This window comes from Artemia franciscana, chromosome 13 (genome assembly GCF_032884065.1).
Source record: "Artemia franciscana chromosome 13, ASM3288406v1, whole genome shotgun sequence".
NCBI classification, from domain to species: domain Eukaryota; kingdom Metazoa; phylum Arthropoda; class Branchiopoda; order Anostraca; family Artemiidae; genus Artemia; species Artemia franciscana.
The window spans coordinates 48,074,770-48,096,325 of record NC_088875.1 but is presented as its reverse complement, the minus strand read 5'-3'; the positions used below and the strand labels follow the sequence as shown (position 1 = coordinate 48,096,325).

Here is a 21,556-nt window from a genome sequence, read left to right as displayed (position 1 = left end):
AATTGGGTTTATTTGTATACTAAATACAACTTACAAATCAAATCAAATATTACTCAACATTATTCAACATTACTCAAAATAAAGACAGGTAAAATTATTCAATATTTTAATACTAATCAAAAATAAAGACTAATATAGCTTTTGTTTATCAACTCTTTTGTTCTATTATTATTCATTTCTTATGCTCAGTACAGCCCTTATATTCAGTTGGTATATAATCTATTATTCAGTTCTTGATTAACCTTAACAAAAGAACTGCCAACTCAGACTTCCGCTTGAGAATGAAAGAATTCTTCCTAGAACAGCTTATCTAGAACTTTTGATTACTTGAAAAACAAAAGATTACACACACAAATCTGTAGAAGAGCCTCCAAAGAACAGTTTTATTTGCTCCAATAAGTTTGTCATCCCAGAACAAATATTTGTTACAACGAGAAGTACAGCAAGTAGAAGTAGGCTCAACTTCCTGAAACTGATTAGTTTTTTTAGTGTCTTGAGATTATTCTACAAAAAAAGGAGTTTTAGGAAACATTGAAGAAAAAAACGGTGATTTATATGACTTCAGAGATCTTGCAGGAGCTCAAGCTATTTTCTGGGAATCTAAATATATACATTGGATTTAATTCCGAAAAAATAAACAAATTTGTCTACCTAAATGAAAAATTGCCTGCTGAATTGAATACTACACATCAACTCAAAAAACTCGAGTGTTGCCTGACTAAAATTTTCGATTAAAGAAAAACCAAAACATACTGAAAACAAAGTTGGAGAAGAGAACGATGTGAATAAAATACTGATAGTTATTTCAAGAAGGAGTTACAATTTCAGGATGGGGCACGAATTATATAAAATCGCAAGAAATGAAAAATGACTAGCAAAACATGTTCCCCCCCCCCATTCATGAATTAATATGAAACTGAAACAGTTCTTTTAAAGTGGGTTTGGTCAGTAGCTTACGAAGACTATAAAAGAAGCTTATGTAAAACTTGCGATTACTGTAAAAAAGTAAGAACCATTGTTTGTTCCAATAAGCTTGTCTGTGCCAGGAAAAATATTTTTTACATAGAAATGAACAACTAGTAGCAAAGGCCCTAACTTTCCGACATTGACTGTTTCCTTTTTTAGATTGTTTTAAGATTATGATATAAAAACGAGTTTTAAAAAGCTTTAAAAAAATTGCTGTTTCGATGATTTTAGAGATCTTGTACAACTACGCTGATTTTCAAGGGACTGGGGGGGGGGGGGGGCTATAATATACATAGAGTTGCTTGCAAAAGAAAATATCTGCATTGGTCTGCCTTATAAAAAATTGCCAAATTAAGTTTTCGATTATCGTACAAAAAAAAAAAACAACAAAGAAATGAAACCTAAGAGCAACAGCATTTATAATAATGCGTGCACTGACAACTATTTTAGGAGGGGGAGGGGTGAAAAAAGATAACCCGCAAAATAAGGGATATTAAAAGACAAATAGTAGCATTATTTTAGAGTGGGGGGGGCAAAATTTATGTTTAAAGGCCATAAATAAAGGAAATTACTTGCTACAAACTTGCATTTAAGAATTAAAAACAAAACTGAAACTGCTCTTCTCAAGAGAATCTCATCAGCAGCTTATAATGATTATACAACGATCGAAGACAGAACTATTGGCGAGGGCACGAGACGCCCATTTTTATGACGTACCTCTTTGTAAACCAATAGATCGATTTTAATCAGCATAAATATTAAGAAAAAGCGATTTAGAGCAACATGAACACCAATTTTTTTTAATGATTTTACCTAATGATTTTTTTTATGGTTTTTTTATTTAATGTTTGAAATTCAATGATTTGCTTTTACAATTGAAGAGGTAGTTCAAATTTAATGTTTTAGCCAAGCATTGAGTATGGTAAGTAAATTAGTTACCCAAAGTAACTAACTTTAATAAAAATAAACGAACAAAGAAGAAAAAAAAAATCTTGTTCAGTACAACCTGTGGGTACACAACTTTATTTTGGAATACAGAGTAATTGGTGCTTGGAAATAAGCCAAAAACCAAAATCAAAAGAAGCCTAGAATCTTAATACAAGTTTGACTTATGAGATGACGGTATTCCGGTAGCTTCATTTTCCACCAACGTTGCACATGGTTGAAAATCTTCCCGATAGCCTATTGTGCTCAGTTTCATTTTAATTGTATTTCAGTTTCACTTTTTTTTTCATTTATTTGTTATTTTATTCATTTATTTATTTCATGTTATTATCATTTATTATTTCATTTATCACTTTTATTTCATTTTCATTTTTTTACTCTACTATCCTTACATTGTTTTGTGCAGTGGGTTATAAATAAACAATTATTATTATTATTATTATTATTATTATTATTATAATTTTAATTTCATTCATTTTTATCTTCTATGTTTAGAGACCATACCTCCCTGACATAAACCGCAATTAAAATGATTAAAATGCTCATTTACTTCACTCTAAATTGTGTAGAGATAAGATATCTGTTTCATTGTTCTGGGAAAGAACGTAAAAAAAACTATTGACTAAGCTCAGATAAGACCATTCTCTGAATATAAAACAAACTAACTATCTCTTATTGTCTATCCAAAAGAACCTGACGCTAGAAGTTTGCTCTTAGAAATAATCCATGAATGTATCTATAACTAAATTTCCTTGAACTAAAAACCAAATATGGGTTATGCTTGGGTCACATTATAGTCACACATGTAGAGAAAATCAATTTATGTACGACTGCAGCGCAAATTATGTATCCAAATTCATAATTTATTCAGTTGAACGATGTTCAACTTTCAAGCATAAAATTTATGATTGAGCAATCCGCAGCATAGGTTTAAGACATAATTTCTTGAAATTAAAAAAGATTCTTAGAGCATCATTTTTTCTATCTAGAAAATGAGCCTGACAAAAGATACAACGATTTAACATTAGTAGATAATAGCTGGGATGTAAATTGGAGTGGGCACTAAAAGCACCTTTAGGACCGATATTTCGACGCCTTCATGAGCGAAGCTCGTGGCAACCCTGATAATTGAGCAATCATCTGACGAAAAAAAGTTCAAAATTCGTTGAATCTTTGTCGGATTCGGAATGATATTTATCTAATAACATAAGTCTACACATTCTCAGAACTCAGTATTAGCTGATGCTAGTGATAAGGTTTTAGTGTGTATTAGAAAATTTAAACATGTCGATACCATAATTTTCTATCATAGTTCCAAAATACACCCTTACCGTAATCTAGGATGCAGAACAATCAAAATCTCAAAGCCTTCCCCAGTGACAAACAGTTGGATGCCAAAATAGAATGAGGCCTCGAAAAACGTTAAGGCACGCACACGACAATGTCTTGCGTTGCTTGAATACTTCCAGAATGGTAGAAGACCATAACAGCTGCCAGATTGGTGGTAATTGTGCATGCTCTGAGTGCCTCTAGTGGCAGAGGTAGGTCTAAAGCAATTCTAATTGGCCAGGCTGAACAACGCTAAAATCGTTTAAAATTTGTTTTCTGCCGAATTCTGGATGCTAGTTTAACTTCAATTTTGAAGGGGTGAAGACCATAAGATTACCTGAATAGATGACACATGTAAAAGTCGTATCTAACATTTTCACACATCTGAGATAATTGCCAAAAAGCATTAGCTAAGCTTTTCTCAAAGGGCGGAGCGGAAGGACAATCAAATTGCGACTGATCACACATTGCCTAGTTGAACCTCATTTTGAGAGCAGCACAGAAAATTGTTTTAGGCAACTACATCAGAAAATAAAAAATGCTAAACGAGATCTTTAGAAGTCACAGTGATGACATAATATAGAAAAGCAGTGCAATACGCGAGCAGGTAAACATCCACTAGGTCAAGGAGGCACACTCGTGCCTCTATAAAGAGGCGACACACGACAATGTTAAGCGATCTTCGGTTCCAGTGGTCGCAGAGGGATGGGGAGGGATGCATTTCGTAGCCCGAGCTCCAACTAAGAAACCTGCAAAATTTCATCCCCCTCCAACTTTTCCTTCATGGGGAAAATCTGGCCGAAAGTTTCGACCCGTCAACCCCAGCCCCCCTTTAACGTTGTCCGATCGGGCTGAAATTCACAAGTTAAGGTCCCCTAGGGCCCAGGAGCTTATCCGCGAAATTTCAGCCCGATCCGATAACTCCTTCCCTGTTTTCCAGAAACCACGCATAGCCACTTAAAATTCATGTTCTTTTTTTTCTAGACGCCTACAGGTCACATCCGACATCGGATCTGGGTGTACGAAGACTCATTCGATGCGGAATTCTCCGAGTAATTTTCCTGGAAAGTTTCGAAGGAAAATCTTAACCCCCCGAAAGTTTCGACCCTCCAACCCCCCCCCCCCCTTTTAACGTTGTCCGATCGGGCTGAAATTCACAAGTTAAGGTCCCCTACGGCCCAGAAGCTTATCCGCGAAATTTCAGCTCGATCCGATAACTCCTTCCCTGTTTTCCAGAAACCACGCATTAGCTACTTAATTAACGATTTCTCTCCATAAGAGCCCATGTTAATTTGAAATTTTTAAAATTTATTGAGAAGTTATATTTACACACATGCAAGTGATTAGCTCGGTCGGTAGACCGTGGGACTTTTAATCCTCGGGTCAAGGGTTCAAGTCCCTTACGGGCGGTTTTATTTCACAACATCAAAAAAATTTTGATAACACCTGGACAGCTTATCATTTGAGAGATAACAGAATATTAGCTTCTTATGAGCAAAAGAAACATTTCGGTCATTCTATCTATTTTTTTTTCTATTTTATACAATGATTTAAAAGCGGGGGGGGGCGGCAGCCACCCAAGTTCCTCTCCTAATTCCTGTACGAATAGTACAGGAATTATTAAATTACATCCACCATGGATTGTAGAAAAACGTACAGAAATAATATGAAAAAAACTTCGTTTTCTTAAAGAGTTAAAAAGGCTGCGTCCCAAAGTCGAACCTTAAAACGTACAGGAATTAGAAGAGGCAGTTGGGGGGCTGCCGCCCCCCAAACCCCCAGCTTTTAAAGACTCTTTTGTACAGGTTTTTTGTTTTTTTGCTAACCCCCCGCTCTTGGCTTCGGAAAGGCCCTCTTTTAATTAACAAAAAATTGAAATGAATGAATAATGGAATAACTTCGAAAAATGTTAAACACAAGAGGACAGGAGAACCATTGCGCCGAAACTAGTAATTAGTAACAATGAAGTCCCCCCACAAAAAAAAAAACCTGTACAAAAGAGTCTTTAAAAGCTGGGGGTTTGGGGGGCGGCAGCCCCCCAACTGCCTCTTCTAATTCCTGTACGTTTTAAGGTTCGACTTTGGGACGCAGCCTCTTTAACTCTTTAAGAAAACGAAGTTTTTTTCATATTATATCTCAAAGAGCCGTCCTGGCTAATTGGTTGGAGTGGTGGTTCGAGAATTCTTTGTCAATGGGGCAAGGGTTCGATCCCGGGCATAGCCAGTTATTTGATCTGGAACGGGGGTCAGTGGCGTGACTTTGTAAGCTCAACCTGAGTCGACCCAACTCTAAATGAGTACTCTAAAAGGGTGTGGAAAGCACAGGATAGTTGGCCCCCAAACTCCCATTGCACTTCCTGGCTGAAGGGCCACGAAACGGAGGTCAGCACCGTCGGTTTGGACCTTAAGGGTCTAGTGCCGTCTTACTTACTTTTCTATCTGACAAGAGCGGTAGCAATCAGCCAGAAGGTAGAGAAGCAGACCGATATAACCGGTTTGACCTGCTTCAAACACCTCAGCAGAACACTGCTGCTAGAATAGAAGAAAAAGCGTAAGGAAGCGTAAGGAAGAAGAAAAAGGAAAAAGCGTAAGGAAGTCGCGAAAACTCATGCTGTTTGTAGTCTATTACGAGTTATTACGTCTATAGTCAAGATACATGTGATTCCAAGTGTTTGTATTATTTGAGTCTAGCTGTAAAGATGCATCTTTATGACATCTACTAAAACCGAGATTGAGCCAGCAGTAATTAGCAAATCAGACTTTTTATAGAATTTTCTGATTGGCAAAAATATTCTGATTGGTTTGCAATGATACTAGGAATCTCTGTATAAGAAATGTCTCGTTGTCAATTGGCCTAAACCTCATTGCAGTGTAATAGATAAACTGAAAATGATAATTAAACTTGAGGTTTTAACAGTAAAAATTTACGTATGGATATATACCACTTGGATCAAGCACTGGACCTCTGAGAGTCGATTTTAATTTGTAAAGAATTACGCATAGAAATACAATACTGAAATCTAACACTGCCCATTTGACAAGCATAGCTATTCCACGTGTATATAGAAACTATAAATAGGCCTAGAACTAGTGTTACTAACAGTCAAGATTTTTCGACTTTCTTGAATTCAGAAGAAGTTTAAGTGATCTGACCCAGAAATGACAAAATGATCAGAAAAACGATTCGATCAATTTTGCATTGAGACGAATCGCATGTCCCGACTGTTCTGGAAGCTAGAAATTTCTGATATAGTAGGAATTTTAGCATTGCTCGCCTAGGAAATAAAAAATAAAAAAAATAAAAAAGGAAAAAGTTACAATTTGTGGCATAGTGTGAATCCAAACTCTAGAAATTTGAAATGGCTCCTCCTTGCTTGGCTCTTGAATAGTGTCTTTAATTTCCACGTCCTTCAAGTGCGCTTCAATGTTATCAAAGAAAACTCGGTTAATATGTTCAAATAAGGAAATGTCCATCATTTTTTTCATTTGTGCAAACAATCCGGAAAAAGATTCGTCCTGAAAAATTGTTTTTTTGAATAGTCAAAATCTGGAAGAAGTATAATCAGGAAAAGGAATCAGCACTATAAACTTACGACAAATATTGGCATATTAGACTAACCGACAGTGCGCACTGGAATATAAGCTGCAATAAATCAGAAACAAAATTCACCCTTAAAAAACAATAATATTTTCTTAAATACTAAAATTTGCACATAACTTTAAATTTAGCCAGCTTTTTTTTTTAATTTAGACTTAATATCGATTAATTTAATTTTTATTTTTCAAAAATAAATATTTTTTATAAAAGTCATGCTCAGCAGGTTTTGTCCGTTTCTTTGGGTCCAAAAAGGAAAAAAGGAGAAGAAAGTTTACTTCGAGCACCCAAGGTTTAAGGTTTGCCTATTGACAGAATTCCACCAAAAAAAAGTTTTTCCAATTTTGACTATTTTCCTACTTAATGAAAAATAAAGAAAAAAGTTGTGTAGCTGAAACTACCGTGGGTGCCCCGCAAAACAAGGTAGAGAATCTTGTACTATGGGTTGTAGAAAAAAGTCTTCTTAAAATCATCATGGTTCCCGGTTTTTTTCTAATTTATTCTGGCCCAAAAAGGGAAAAAATAATAAGGTTAAATCTGAAGACTTCAAATTTAAGGTATAGCTGGTGTCAAAATTTTGCAAAATATTTTTTTCGATTTCAACTTTTTTTTATGCAATGAAAAATATTCCATTTTCGACAACAAATGAAATAATAATAAGAATAAAAAAAAAAAATCATGTAGCTTAACCCACCATTGGTACCTTATAATGCAAGTTCCACAAACATAAACCGTGGGTGAAACAAAAATTCTTTTTAAAAAAGTCACACTGCGTAGGTATTTTCAACAAACCGAAAAAAAATTACCAAAAAAATATTTCACTTGACAATGAACAAAATAAAGAAAAAATGATGTAACCTAAACTACCATATATACATTACAAAGCGAGGTGGAATATCATGGACTGGACTCTTCTGCACAAAAAAAATTTTTTCAAACAGTTCGTGGTAACGAACTGTAGTAAGGAGCGACCCGGCTCAATAGTAACCAAAACTCTAAAAAATGGAATTTTGATACCAATACCTACATCAAAAGAATCGCATTTTAATGCTGATTTTAAATATATAAGTTTCATCAAGTTTAGTCTTACCCATCAAAAGTTACGAGCCTGAGAAAATTTGCGTTATTTTAGAAAATAGGGGTAAACGCCCCCTAGAAGTCATAGAATCTTGACGACAATCACACCATCAGATTCAGCGTATCAGAGAACCCTACTGTAGAATTTTCAAGCTCCTATCTACAAAAATGTGGAATTTTGTATTTTTTGCCAGAAGGCAGATCACGGATGCGTGTTAATTTGTTTTTTTGTTTTTGTTTTTTTGTTTTTTTCCCAGGGGTGATCGTATCGACCCAGTTGTCCTAGAATGTTGCAAGAGGGCTCATTCTAACGGAAATGAAAAGTTCTAGTGCCCTTTTTAAGTGGCCAAAAAAATTGGAGGGCACCTAGGCCCCCTCCCACGCTAATTATTTTACCAAGTCAACGGATCAAAATTCTGAGGTAGCCATTTTATTCAGCGTAGTCGAAAAACCTTATAACTATGTCTTTGGGGACGACTTACTCCCCCACAGTCCCCGTGGGAGGGGCAACAAGTTACAAACTTTGACCAGTGCTTACATATAGTAATGGTTATTGGGAAGTGTACAGGCGTTTTCAGGAGGATTTTTTTTGGTTGGGGGAGGGGTTGAGAAGAGGGGGATATTCTGGGGGAACTTTCCATCGATAGTTTGTCATGGGGGAAGAAAATCTCCATGAAGGGAGCGCAGGATTTACTAGCATTATTTAAAAAAAAACAATGAAAAAATAAATATGAAAAAGTTCTTTCAGCCGGAAGTAAGGAGCAGCATTAAAACTTAAAACAAACAGAAATTATTACCCATTTGAGGGGCTCACCTCCTCCTAATACCTCGCTCTTTACGCTAAAGTATTTTTAGTAATTTCAACTATTTATTCTACGGCTTTTGTGATTCTGGGGTCATTCTTAATGAATTGGGACAAAATTTAAGCTTTAGTGTAAAGAGCGAGGATCTGACAAGGGGGCGAACCCCCTCATATATGTAATAAAAATATGAGAATACCAAAGTTCTTTACGTAAGCTAATTTATAAGTTACGTAAATCTTTTACTAATAAAAATATTCGTAAAAAATTAAAAATTCTAGTTGCCTTTTTAATTAACCAAAAAATTGGAGGGCAACTAGGCTTCCTCCCCCGCTCTTTTTTTCTCAAAATCATTCGATCAAAATTATGAGAAAGCCATTTAGCCAAAAAAAAAAATGCAAATTTTGTTTTAATTATTCCTCTGTGGAGAGCCAAAATCAAAACATGCATTGATTCAAAAACGTCCAGAAATTAAATAAAAAAAACAAGTTTTTTTAACTAAAAGTAAGGAGCCACATTAAAACTTAAAACGACCAGAAATTACTTCGTATATGAAAGAGGCTGCTTCCTCATCAACGAACCCGCTCTTTACGCTAAAGTTTTTTACTGTTTTAAAAAGAAGAATTGAGAGAAAGAGTCAAACTTTAGCGTAAAGAGCGAGGCGTTGATGAGGAAGCAGCCTCTTTCATATACGAAGTAATTTCTGGTCGTTTTAAGTTTTAATGTCGCTCCTTACTTTTAGTTAAAAAAAACTTGTTTTTTTAATTTAATTTTTAAACAAAAGCTGTTTAAAGCAGCCCTTTTCTCGGTTCTTTTGGTCCTAAAAAGAGAGGAAACTTAAGGTTGAACACTTCAGGTTTAGGGTTTTCCAGTGTCAAACTTTCGGTTAAAGTCAAATTTTTGCGATTTCAGCTTCCCTTTTCTATACAGTGGGAAACATACTGCTTTTGAAAATGAATAAAAAAAAAAAAAAAAAAAAAAAAAAAATGATGGATTCTTAACTAACATAGGCACCTTGCAACTCAAGGTTTCTTATAAAAGGTATGTTTCTCCGGTTTTGCCCCATTTCTGTTTGTCAAAAATAAGAAAAAGTAGAAAGTGAAATATAAACGTTCTAGGTTTAGAGTGTTGCCTGAAGATCAAAATTTCGCTAGAAATTATTTTTTTTAGATTTTACTTTCTTTTTTTTAACGAAATTTTCTACTTTGACACTGATTTAAAATCAGCATACCTTATGGAATTCGGTCAGACCGATCATAAGTATTTTAAATCGAAAATTTTCGTTGGGGAGAAATTTAAATCGAAAATATTCGTCGGGGAGTCATCTTTTTCAAAAATATTTGCTAATGCAAATTGTTTCTAGTTATTAGCTCAATGTTTATCACGAATCAGTCGAAAATCCAATATAGGATTCTCATACAAACTGTTAGTAAGCTTTCAGTCTGTTGCCACGAACTATTCGATTTTGTTCGGTTCTGTTACCATTTATCATAGTTGCGACAACAGCTGCAATCATAATGAAAAGCGAAATCTGGTAAAAACTCAATAAGGGTATCAGAATAAAGAAAACAATGCTTGGTAAATGCCTGTGGAAAAATTGATAAGAACCATTCACTCTCTCTTTATCACTAATTCTTCTTTGTTCTTAAACAAAGGGCAATCCTTTGAAATTGTTTCCAAAGATTATATTCCTGAATTTCTCTGTAGTTAAAGATTTGAACAATTTAGGGAGTTGTTTTTCCTGTGCTTCTTACAGTAAAGGAAACAATTTAACTATCAAACCAGAGTTGGCAGTTCCTTTGTTCTAATAAAAGGGAGAAGTCGGTATAAAAATTCTTTCTTAAAAGATAAAGGACTGTTCAGTTTCTACCACTTGAAAAAAAGAAAAAGATTAGAAGTAAATATTGATTGCGAGAACATTCATTCATGCCAGCCTTGAAAAGGAGGGCAAAATGTGCCTATCGTGGGGGGGGGGGCAATGTTGTTGAATTATCGATTTTTTTAATGTTAATAAAGAGATATTTTTTTGATGAAAATATCAAACTAAGATATTTCTCAACGAAAATATTAGAAAAGCATCCGCTCCCTCCCAATTCACTTGCCTGCTTTGTGGGTTTCAATTGAACTTGATAAGAATTAGAAATTGCTGGTCCCACTCACTAAGTAGCGGTACCCAGCAGCACTATAAAAACATGAAATAACTTAAGTTGAATCTAATTATAATCTAATTATAATTTATAATTAGTTAATAATTTATTATAATAGTTAATTATAGTTAATTATAATTAGTTAATAATTTAGTTAATAATTTATAATTATAATTTATAATATTTATAATATATAAGAATCTAATTATAATTTAGTCAAATTTTCCAGTGTTGACTTGAAAATTATATATTTCCCTTTTTTTATCGCATTTTATTTAATTTTTATCTTAACTAATAGAAAGAGACATAGTTTTTCTTATGATTATGGATATACAACTCTAGCAAATTCGGAAAGAACTATTCTGAAATAATTAAAACTATAACGTTTTAATTCTTCAGCACAGAAGCTGATAAAACTTTACACATATTCCTACAATTTACCCATAACAAAAACTAATGTAAATCGAAAAATGAACAGGGATCAATTTGAAAATTACCCCCCAAAAAATAAGAGTTTCACAAAGAAAATTAAAGAGCCCATTTCTGCCTGAAACAAGCAGAAAACGTCATGTAGCAAGTCAATTTCAAAACGAACAGAAACTAAACCCAGGGCTGCCGCTGGTTCAAGTAGTAAAAATAGGGACTTTAGGATTTCTTTTTAGTCAAAGAAGGGACTTCTCTAGGGGCCATTCTAGAGGCAAAATGAACCTCAAAACTCAGTTTTCAGAAAGCTTTTGAAAGAAAAAGCAGTGACACAACACCAAATGACATTTGACTAAGAAAAAAAATGGGAATGATCATTTGCAGAAATTTCTCCATGATCAGAGGCCAAGTGATAATTCACAAACAGACCACCTAAGAATCATCATGCCATGGGAGGAGCTTTTTTCTTCTTTTTTTTTTCTGAACGCTTTCCTTTTGAATAAAAAACCAGATTCAAAAATATGATAAAAGAGGGTACGATAACTAGAACACATAACCTATTAGTTTCCCTTTTTTGCACTGCCTTCTAATGCAACAGAGATGTGATCAGCAACTGTTTCTTTGACTCTAACTGCTGCTGGACGGTTTTAAGAGTAGCAGCTATCTTTTTTTGTTCATTAGGCATCGTCCCATCCATCAGTCCCATCTATCATTGCCTGTACTAGCTGTATCTCAATCATGTCCTTCTTTTCAATGCCTTTTTTTCAATCGGTTATGACTGAAAAACTTCAGAAATTCGTCTGCGGTCCTTGGAGCCAAACGCTTCTTTTTTCTCTTTGAGAGATTTTTCGAGATCTCTATTGTATGTCTTTTCAAAAAGTTTTCAGCAAGCTGCAGGTCTCTCAACCATTCTCTTGCCTCCAATGTAAATATCCAATAATCCATTCCAATTAAAATAACAGCTCTGAGACACGATATCCTTCCAAACATGAAATTTCATTAAGATCTGATCAATCGTTCATAGGTTAAAAATAATTCAATTTTTCTATTTTTTCCGAATTAGCGGGCCCCCACTCCCCCCATATGGTCAAATCGGGAAAACAACTATTTCTAATTTTATCTGGTCCGGTCACTGATACGCCTGCCAATTTCATCGTCCTAGCTTACCTGGAACTGCCTAAAGTAGCAAAACCGGGACCGATAGACAGACCGACAGAATTTGCAATTGGTATATGTCACTTGGTTAATGCCAAGTGCCATAAAAAGGCAAAAACTCGGGATGCCTTTATCCGCGATAGTGTGGAAAGAAACGCCACTAAAACTCTGCGGAACAGCTCAGATGCGGTAACTCAAAAGACATTATACGACAATTTTTTTTTGGAAAGCAAAAAAAAGCATTTGATTTGCAGTAGATTTGTAACCATACTTCCTCACTTTTAAACACATCTTTTTCAAATATATAGAAAGTCGATTATTAAATTATGTACTAATTCGTGAATCCAAATTGTTCCTTCAATAAACTACACAGATTGTTTCAGAAATTACCAATGTTTGCTTTAAAATGTTCGTTTAAGCATATAATTTCTGTGTTTCAAGTGAAATAGTATCAAAAAGAAAAGTTTTGAAAAAAGCTTCCTTTTAAGATAGTGAAATGAAACTAAAATAAAATATGTCATTGTTATTTCTTTCTTTCCGTTTTACATTTCCCTTTTCTTTCTTTCCTTCCATAAAAAAGATTTTCCTCCAGTAATCTTGATTATATTTATTGATCTAATTTTGTGTAAAGATTAGATACCATGCTGTTGACGTAATGACAAAATACACTCCTCGGCATAGGAGACGTTTTCAGTAAAGCGTAAATGACACTCTGACCTTTAGAGGGTTTAAGTGGTTGGTAGCCCTACGATTATTCGTGACAAGCTTTGTTAATTTCAAGTCCGAGTTGGCTCTTTAATTTAATTCTATTCGTTTTAGATCTCATCTATTTACGCACAACAGCATCAACTATTTTTAACAGTATCAGTTATTCTTAAGTTTGAGGTCATTATTCATGTCGATTTCTATTCGTTTTAAATTTCAGTTATTCATCTACAGAAATTTGTGTTCGATTTAAGCTTTGCTTATAATAGCTCGTTGCCTTTTTCTGATCGTTTGAGGTTTCAATATGGCTCTTCACTTTTATTTGATAATTTTTTTGTAGACGATTTTTTTTTTTTTATTAACTTTAGAATAATCAGTTTTCACCTGGACCCAAACTTTTGTTGAAATAACAGAATCTCCACCACTGGTTTGTTGCAAAAATTGTCTCGCTTGGAATAAAATGTACTGAAAGGAAAAATAACTTAATAAATTGGTCAAAGTTTTGAAAACAAAGAAATTAGGGGATGCAATCAAGGAAAATACTTTCGAAAGATTTAGGGCAAATGGTATCCTTGCTTAAAGAACAAAGCAGAATTAGAGACAAGGAGAAAATGAATCTTATTATAACTAGAGGCATCGATGATAGTTTCTTATATTCTGAAACTCGTATTCACGGAGGGAAATGGCACAAAAGTCACACAGAATTATGAACAAGGCAAAATTAAATTATATTCATACAAGCCCAGGATAAATTTTCACAATTAGGTACGGTAATAACACATGACATAAACGCGTCATTCGAAATTACGAGGAGGGGGCAGTTGTTTATTGCGATATTTTCAACAGTGCTTTAGAAATTGGAAGAATAGGGTGTATGTATATACTTTAGTTATATTTAATACTTAAATTATATATATTATTAAAAATCTACAATAGGTAATTATAGGGTAATTACTGCAATAGACATTATAACTAATGGAAAATGAAGAAATTTGAGGAGGCAAAAAGATTTCTTTCACTTTTTTTTATTTCTTTCTGTGAAAGAAAGATTTCTTTCACAAGATTTCATTTATAGAGCCCTGGGATGAAAACATCTGCGAAATTTTTCTTTAGAACTACAATTTTTCGGAAAATAAAAAGGAATGAACAAAAAAAAAAAAAAAAAAAGAAATCATTTTGATAAATTGGCTAAAGCTCTGAAAACCCAGGAATTCGGAAAAATGATCAAAGGAAATACCTTCAAAAGAAATTAAAAAAAACTCCCCTTTTCTTTGGAATGTGATTTTTTAACAATTTTCTGAATAAAGGAATTCTTTGGGGAAATTTCTTTCATTTGAAAACTCAAACTCAGTTTGTCAAACCGTTTATAGCAATGAACGGTAATTAAGGAGCGACTGCTGTTAAAATCACCCCACCCCTTTCCACGTATTAATAACGAAAGTATTAGGAGGGTTTTGGGCGGGGGAGATTTCTAACCAAAACCTTCACAATAGGTGCTCAACAACTTCTTCAAAGTTTCTTGGCCATCGGAAGAAGAGCATAGTAATGCATACAGGGCACACATACAGACATACATACGTTCGATTTTATACATATTACATAACGTTATCCATTTGTTCCCTCTGTTCTTACAGGAAAAAAAATGCATGCTAGAGGAGTATATTAGACGAAAAGAGAAAAAAACACACTCTTCAAAAAAAAAAAAAATATTTACTGACATTCAAAACATTAGGGTTATTTAGTCAGGGCCGATAGCAATAAGCAAAACTATAAAATTATATTTGTACACACACAAATTATTTTAACTTGATCTTATAGCCTACTCTTCAAAGGGAAATCAATATTTTTATCAGATCGGTTACAAAAACGAGTCGAAAGCTTTTCCATCCTTTGACAAATTTAAAAAAAGTATCAAACAGTTCATGGTTTTAATGCTGATTTTAAATATATAAGTTTCATTAAGTTTATTCTTACCTATCAAAGTTACGAGCCTGAGAAATTTTGCCTTATTTTAGAAAATAGGGGGAAACACCACCTAAAAGTCATGGAATCACAAAACGAAACGAAAATCACATCATCAGATCCAGCGTACCAGAGAACCCTACTGTGGAAGTTTCAAGCTCCTATCTACAAAAATATAGAATTTTGTATTTTTTGGCAGATCACGGATGCGTGTTTATTTGTTTGTTTTTTCCCAGGGATAATCGTATCGACCCAGTGGTCCTAGAATGTTGCGAAAGGGCTCATTCGAACGGAAATGAAAAGTTCTAGTGCCCTTTTTAAGTGACCAAAAAATTGGAGGGCACCTAGGCCCCCTCCCACGCTCATTTTCTCCCAAAGTCACCGGATCAAAATTATGAGATAGCCATTTTATTCAGCGTATTCGAAAAACCTTATAACTATGTCTTTGGGGACGACTTACTCCCCCACAGTCCCCGTGGAGGGGCTACAAGTTACAAACGTTGACCAGTGCTTACATATAGTAATGGTTGTTGGGAAGTGTACAGACGTTTTCAGGAGGATTTTGTGGTTGGGGGAGGGGTTGAGAAGAGTGGGATATGTTGGGGGAACTTTACATCGAGGAATTTGTCATGGGGGAAGAAAATTTCCATGAAGGGAGCACAGGATTTTGTAGCATTATTTAAAAAAAAAAACAATGAAAAAATAATTATGAAAAAGTTTTTTCAACTGGAAGTAAGGAGCAGCATTAAAACTTAAAACGAACAGAAACTATTACGCATATGAGGGGCTCACCTCCTCCTAATATCTCGCTCTTTACGCTAAAGTATTTCTAGTAATTTCAACTATTTATTCTACGGCTTTTGTGATTCGGGGATCATTCTTCATGAACTGGGACAAAATTTAAGCTTTAATGTAAAGAGCAAGGTACTGACGAGGGGGTGAACCCCTCATATATGTACTAAAAACATGAGAATACAAAAGTTCGTTACGTAAGCTAATTTATAAGTTACGTATATCTTTTGCTAATAAAAACATTCGTAAAAAATTAAAAGTTGTAGTTGCCTTTTTAAGTAACAAAAAAATCGGAGGGCAACTAGGCTTCCTCTCCCGCTCCTTTTTTCTCTAAATCATTCGATCAAGACGATGAGAAAACCATTTAACCAAAAAAATAAATATGCAAATTTCGTTTTAATTATTCCTCTACGGAGAGCCAAAGTCAAAACATGCATTGATTCAAAAACGTTCAGAAATTAAATAAAAAAAACAAGTTTTTTAACTGAAAGTAAGGAGCGACATTAAAACTTAAAACGAACAGAAATTACTTCGTATATGAAAGGGGCTGCTTCCTCATCAGCGCCCTGCTCTTTCCACTAAAGTTTTTTTTACTGTTTTAAAAAGAAGAGTTGAGAGAAAGAGTCAAACTTTAGCGTAAAGAGCAGGCGTTGATGAGGAAGCAGCCCCTTTCATATACGAAGTAAATTCTGTTCGTTTTAAGTTTTAATGTCGCTCCTTACTTTCAATTAAAAAACTTGTTTTTTTTTGTTTAATACCGCTTAGAGACGTGTGTGTTTCTAGTCGATAAATGAGGAATCTTGAGGAAATATTTACAAAATCGAAAGAAATGCATTTGTTGGCGTTCCGTTGTGGAGGAAAAATCGCCAGAGTGGAGTTAAGAAAAACACATGGGGTGCAAGGGATGAATTGTGCAAGGGATCGACCTGCACTTCTTTTGACAGATTGAGCCTCAATCTTATCAAGTAATTAAATGAATATTATAGGGGCCTTTCCCTCCTCAACACCCCACTCTTTACGCTAAACTTTGACTCTTTCTCTCAACTTTACTTTTTGAAACAACAAAAAACTTTAGCGTAAAGAGCGGGGTGTTGAGGAGGGAAACGCACCTATAATATACGGAGAAATTTCTGTTCTGTTCGAGAAAATGAGCGTGGGAGGGGGCCTAGGTGCCCTCCAATTTTTTCGGTCACTTAAAAAGGTGCACTAGAACTTTTAATTTCCGTTAGAATGAGTCCTCTCGCGAGATTCTAGCACCACTGGGTCGATATGATCACCCCTGAAAAAAAAAAGAACACGCACCCGTGATCGGCCAAAAATACGAAGTTCCACATTTTTGTAGATAGGAGCTTGAAACTTCTACAGTAGGGTTCTCTGACACGCTAAATGCGATGATGTGATTTTCGTTAAGATTCTATGACTTTTAGGGGGTGTTTCCCCCTATTTTCCAAAATAAGGCAAATTTACTCAGGCTCGTAACTTTTTGATAGGTAACAGTAAATTTGACTAAACTTATATATTTGAAATCATCATAAAAATCCAATTCTGTTGATGTATGTATTAGTATCAAAATTCCGTTTTTTAGGGTTTTGGTTTCTATTGAGCCGGGTCGCTCCTTGCTACAGTTCGTTACCACGGACTGTTTGATAGATAAATTCTTCTTCAACTTATCCTTCAGAACACCAATAGTGAAAGGCCTTTTAGCTGTAACAGATACTACAAAAGGGAGACCAAGATATCTTAGTAAGACTGAAACAGGGATTACAACGGTACCGACTTCAATAGCGACATTAGAAGATGTCGACATTAGAAGAAGTGATTTTTAAAGGGGTCACCGAGAGTCCAATTTAACTTAACCTAGTGTAAACACAGTGTAACCACTAGTGTATCCTAGTGTAACCTAGTGTATCCACAGCAAATTGTAACGCCTGATGGTTGTCAGACATAAGGAGAATGTTATCAGCGTAGGAGAGGTGACTCGCGTCAATGTACAGTAATAAGAGGTGAGATGGTAAAAGGATTCAATAACAAGCCCTGCGACTCAGACCTGACATGCTTAGACCTGGACGCTCGGACGTGACATGAATAGATGTACCCTGGTACCAATTCCATAAACATACACAAATAAAAGAGTTCACTCCGCTCCTTAAAATACAAAATGGGTAAAGAATGCAGAACGGAGGCGAAAGGCATAATTCGGAGTTTTTTTTTGCGCTGAAAGATCCTTTCAAACAGTTAACTTTAACTGAGGATACTGGGATTGGGCGATATGACTCTAACGATCTTTATTGTTTTTCTTTTAGAACACAAATGTCCCTATGTACAAGTTTCCTCGAAATGGTAATTTGATTTGATGTAATTTTATTTAATCAGTTGATTGGGTGCCACCCTACAGTATTGGCATGATGAATGGCAAAAAGGATTCCATGATCCACTTTTCAAAGTCCTTTGATTTTTGGTCGATTCAAAAGACTTCATTTGTTTGTATGTAGATGTTTGAATTCAACCATTCCGTACGAATCGGTTTGTGACGAGTAGCTATTGTTACCTCGAACCTGGCAAGCACCCTATCGACAGATTTCTCGGAATGGATGCTTATTCATATACTTTTACAACATGGTTGGTAGTTAGTGGCTGAAGACTTTTAACGGCGCCATTGCCAGACATTCAGGTACACTTTAAATTTCTAGGGTACTGAAAATAGTAAGCCAATGTGCCAACCCTATATTCAAAAAGGCCCGGCACCGAAGAACCGACTTTAGTTTTACTGCTCTCATTGTTGGCGCTGAACGTCGCCAAAACACGCAAGTTACATGAATCTTTCCTACCCCAGAAAAAAAAGCGCATGCTCAATCACTGGGTCTGACACAAGAGATGCAGAGCGGTATAATAGTGCTTTCGGGGAAAGGGTTTCTGCAAGGCATTAGAACTTTCAATATTGTCGGGTCAAGATGAGTTTTCTCTGCTCAAGTGGTATAAAAGATGTTTGTGCGGATTGTTTTAAATCGATAATATAAATCATCTACTTCTTTACATTAATGATTTATGATAATATCTTTTTATTAATTTTTGTATAAGTATCTATCATTGTACAATTTGTACCAAGAACTTATATTAATATGTAGACATATTTCGGAAAGTTTTGCTAATTTTGGTGAATTATTCATGCTCATGACAAGAAGAAACAAAATTGAACTATTTTTTTCCCTGATAAAAATTTACACAAAAAACAAAGCGTTCATACGGTGGTCGCTATTTATAATCGTACTTCTATACTGTGACAATGCATTATAGCCATGATATGCATAAATAATATTATTTGATAATATATTAAGCGATAATACACAAATATGTTATTATATAAAAACATATATTATAGAAGATAGATAGTACAAATAGACATTAAAAGTTACAGACACTAATATAGATATTATAGATAGAAAAAGATAGACGACAGACATGATGAAAGATATCATAAAGAAATGATATTACACGATGTAACTTACTTTAACTGGAGAGAAAACACTAGTTTCAGTAATAACTTGCTTCATCCCTTCACAGCCCTTGTTACAAGCTCTCTGAAAGTCTGACTGATCATTTGCATCATGACAAGCTAAAAAAAAAATAATCTTATTTTAGTTCATCATTATGTCAGTATATTCATCTCAGTATATACATTAGTTGCCAGTTATATTATCCTCAAAGACACAGTTATTGCGCTTTTCAACTACACTGAACAAAATGGCTATCTCAGAATTTCGATCGGGTGACTTTTAGGAAAAATGTGGGTATGAGGAGGGCGAGTTGCCCTACAATCTTTTTAGTCACTTAAAAAGGGCACTAAAACTTTGGATTTCCGTTTGAATGAGTTTTTTTTCGATATTCTAGGACTACGAGTTCGATGTGATCACCCATGGGGAGAACAAAAAAAAAAAAAAAAAAAAAAAAAAAAAAAAAAAAAAAAAAAAAAAAAAAATAAAAAAAAAAAATAAACACGCATCCGTGATCTTTCTTCTGGCAAAAAATATATAATTCCACATTTTTGCAGATGGAAGATTGATACTTCTACATTAGGGAATGTTTTCTCCCTTTTTCGAAAATCAAGCAAATTTTCTCAGAGTTTGGATGGTCCTCTGAAGCTCCAAGACTTTTTGCTCGCTAATACACTGAGATTCTACAAATAGTTCATTTTAAGTGTTGCTGCATGATATAAATACGTAAAGAATTTGCACCAGAGAGAAAAATACCGAAAGTTCGCTGATGTTTTTCAGACAATCGGTCAAAACCAAGTGTAGTCTATGGGGGTGATAGTGTAAAAAAAACTGCATGAGGCATCTTCTCCCTAAGCTGTGTTTGAACTCCACTGGATCCTCCAATCATAACAAATACGCCGTGATAACACTGGGCAACAAAAAACATCAAATCTAGAAAAAAACTTTTCTATAGTTTCACAAATCGAGGTGGATAAGCTTCCGGTGTCTGATATTTACATGTGATAGCAGCCGATTAGTCGCTCCACTACTTTTCCAATTGATATGTAGGATCGCTAATTGTACCCGAGTAGGATCGCTAATCTTGGTTACTAATCTTGATATGTACTTGGTTACTAATCGGGTACTAATCTTGATATGTACCCGAGTAGGATCGCTAATTGTTCTTTTCTAGAAACATCTTTTGTGTCGTCAACATGAATAGCATAGCAATTAGCTGATTTTACTTCTGAAAAATTAAATAAAAAAAAACATTTTTTTTTTAACTGAAAGTAAGGAGCGACATTAAAACTTAAAACGAACAGAAATTACTCCGTATATGAAAGGGGCTGTTCCCTCCTCAACGCCCCGCTCTTTACGCTAAAGTTTTTTACTGTTTTAAAAAGTAGAGTTGAGAGAAAGAGTCAAATTTTAGCGTAAGGAGCTGGGCATTACTCCGTATATGAAATGGGTTGTCCCATCCGCAATCCCTCGCTCTTTACGCTAAAGTTTTACTCTTTGCCACAATTCTACTTTTTAAAACAATTAAAAGCTTTAGCGTAAAGAGCGAGGGATTGCGGAGGGGACAACCCATTTCATATACGGAGTAATTTCTGTTCGTTTTAAGTTTTAATGTCGCTCCTTACTTTTAGTTAAAAAAAACTTGTTTTTTTATTTTATTTCTGAACGTTTTTGAGTTAATGCATGTTTTGATTTTGGCTCTCCACACATGAATAATTAGAACGAAATTTGCAAAATAATTTACTTTTTTGGCTAAATGACTTTCTCATAGTTTTGATCGGACGATTTTGGAAAAAAAGGAGCGGGGGAGTAGGCCTAGTTACCCTCCAATTTTTGGTTATTTAAAAAGGCAACTAGAACATTTTTAATAGTAAAAATTTACGTAACTTACGAATTAGCTTACGTAACGAACTTCTATATTCGTATGTTTTTATTACGTATATGAGGGGGTTCACCACCTCTTTAATGCCTTGCTCTTTACACTAAAGCTTAAATTTTGTCCCAATTCCTAAAGAATGTCCCCTGAATCACAAAAGCCGCAGAAAAAATAGTTGAAATTAATAAAGTTACTTTAGCGTAAAGAGCGAGGTATTAGGAGGAGGTGAACCCCTCATATGCGTAATAATTTCTGTTCGATTTAAGTTTTAATGCTGCTCCTTACTTTCAGTTG

The 21,556-nt window shown here is 34.7% G+C and overlaps 1 protein-coding gene across 4 annotated transcripts in view; it reads right to left on the bottom strand.

Moving 5' to 3' along the window:
- LOC136035027 (uncharacterized) overlaps positions 1–21,556 on the bottom strand; it is an 86,511-nt gene that overhangs the window by 26,111 nt on the left and 38,844 nt on the right. For 3 of the 4 annotated variants that reach the window (XM_065716616.1, XM_065716615.1, XM_065716617.1), the window contains exons 4-5: positions 19,402–19,508; positions 6,558–6,755 (exon numbers count right to left, since the gene is read on the bottom strand). In XM_065716616.1, the coding sequence (XP_065572688.1) occupies positions 6,558–6,755; positions 19,402–19,508 (305 nt within the window). The remainder of the gene's footprint in view (positions 1–6,557; positions 6,756–19,401; positions 19,509–21,556) is intronic. The other variant, XM_065716618.1, reaches the window with a different exon arrangement.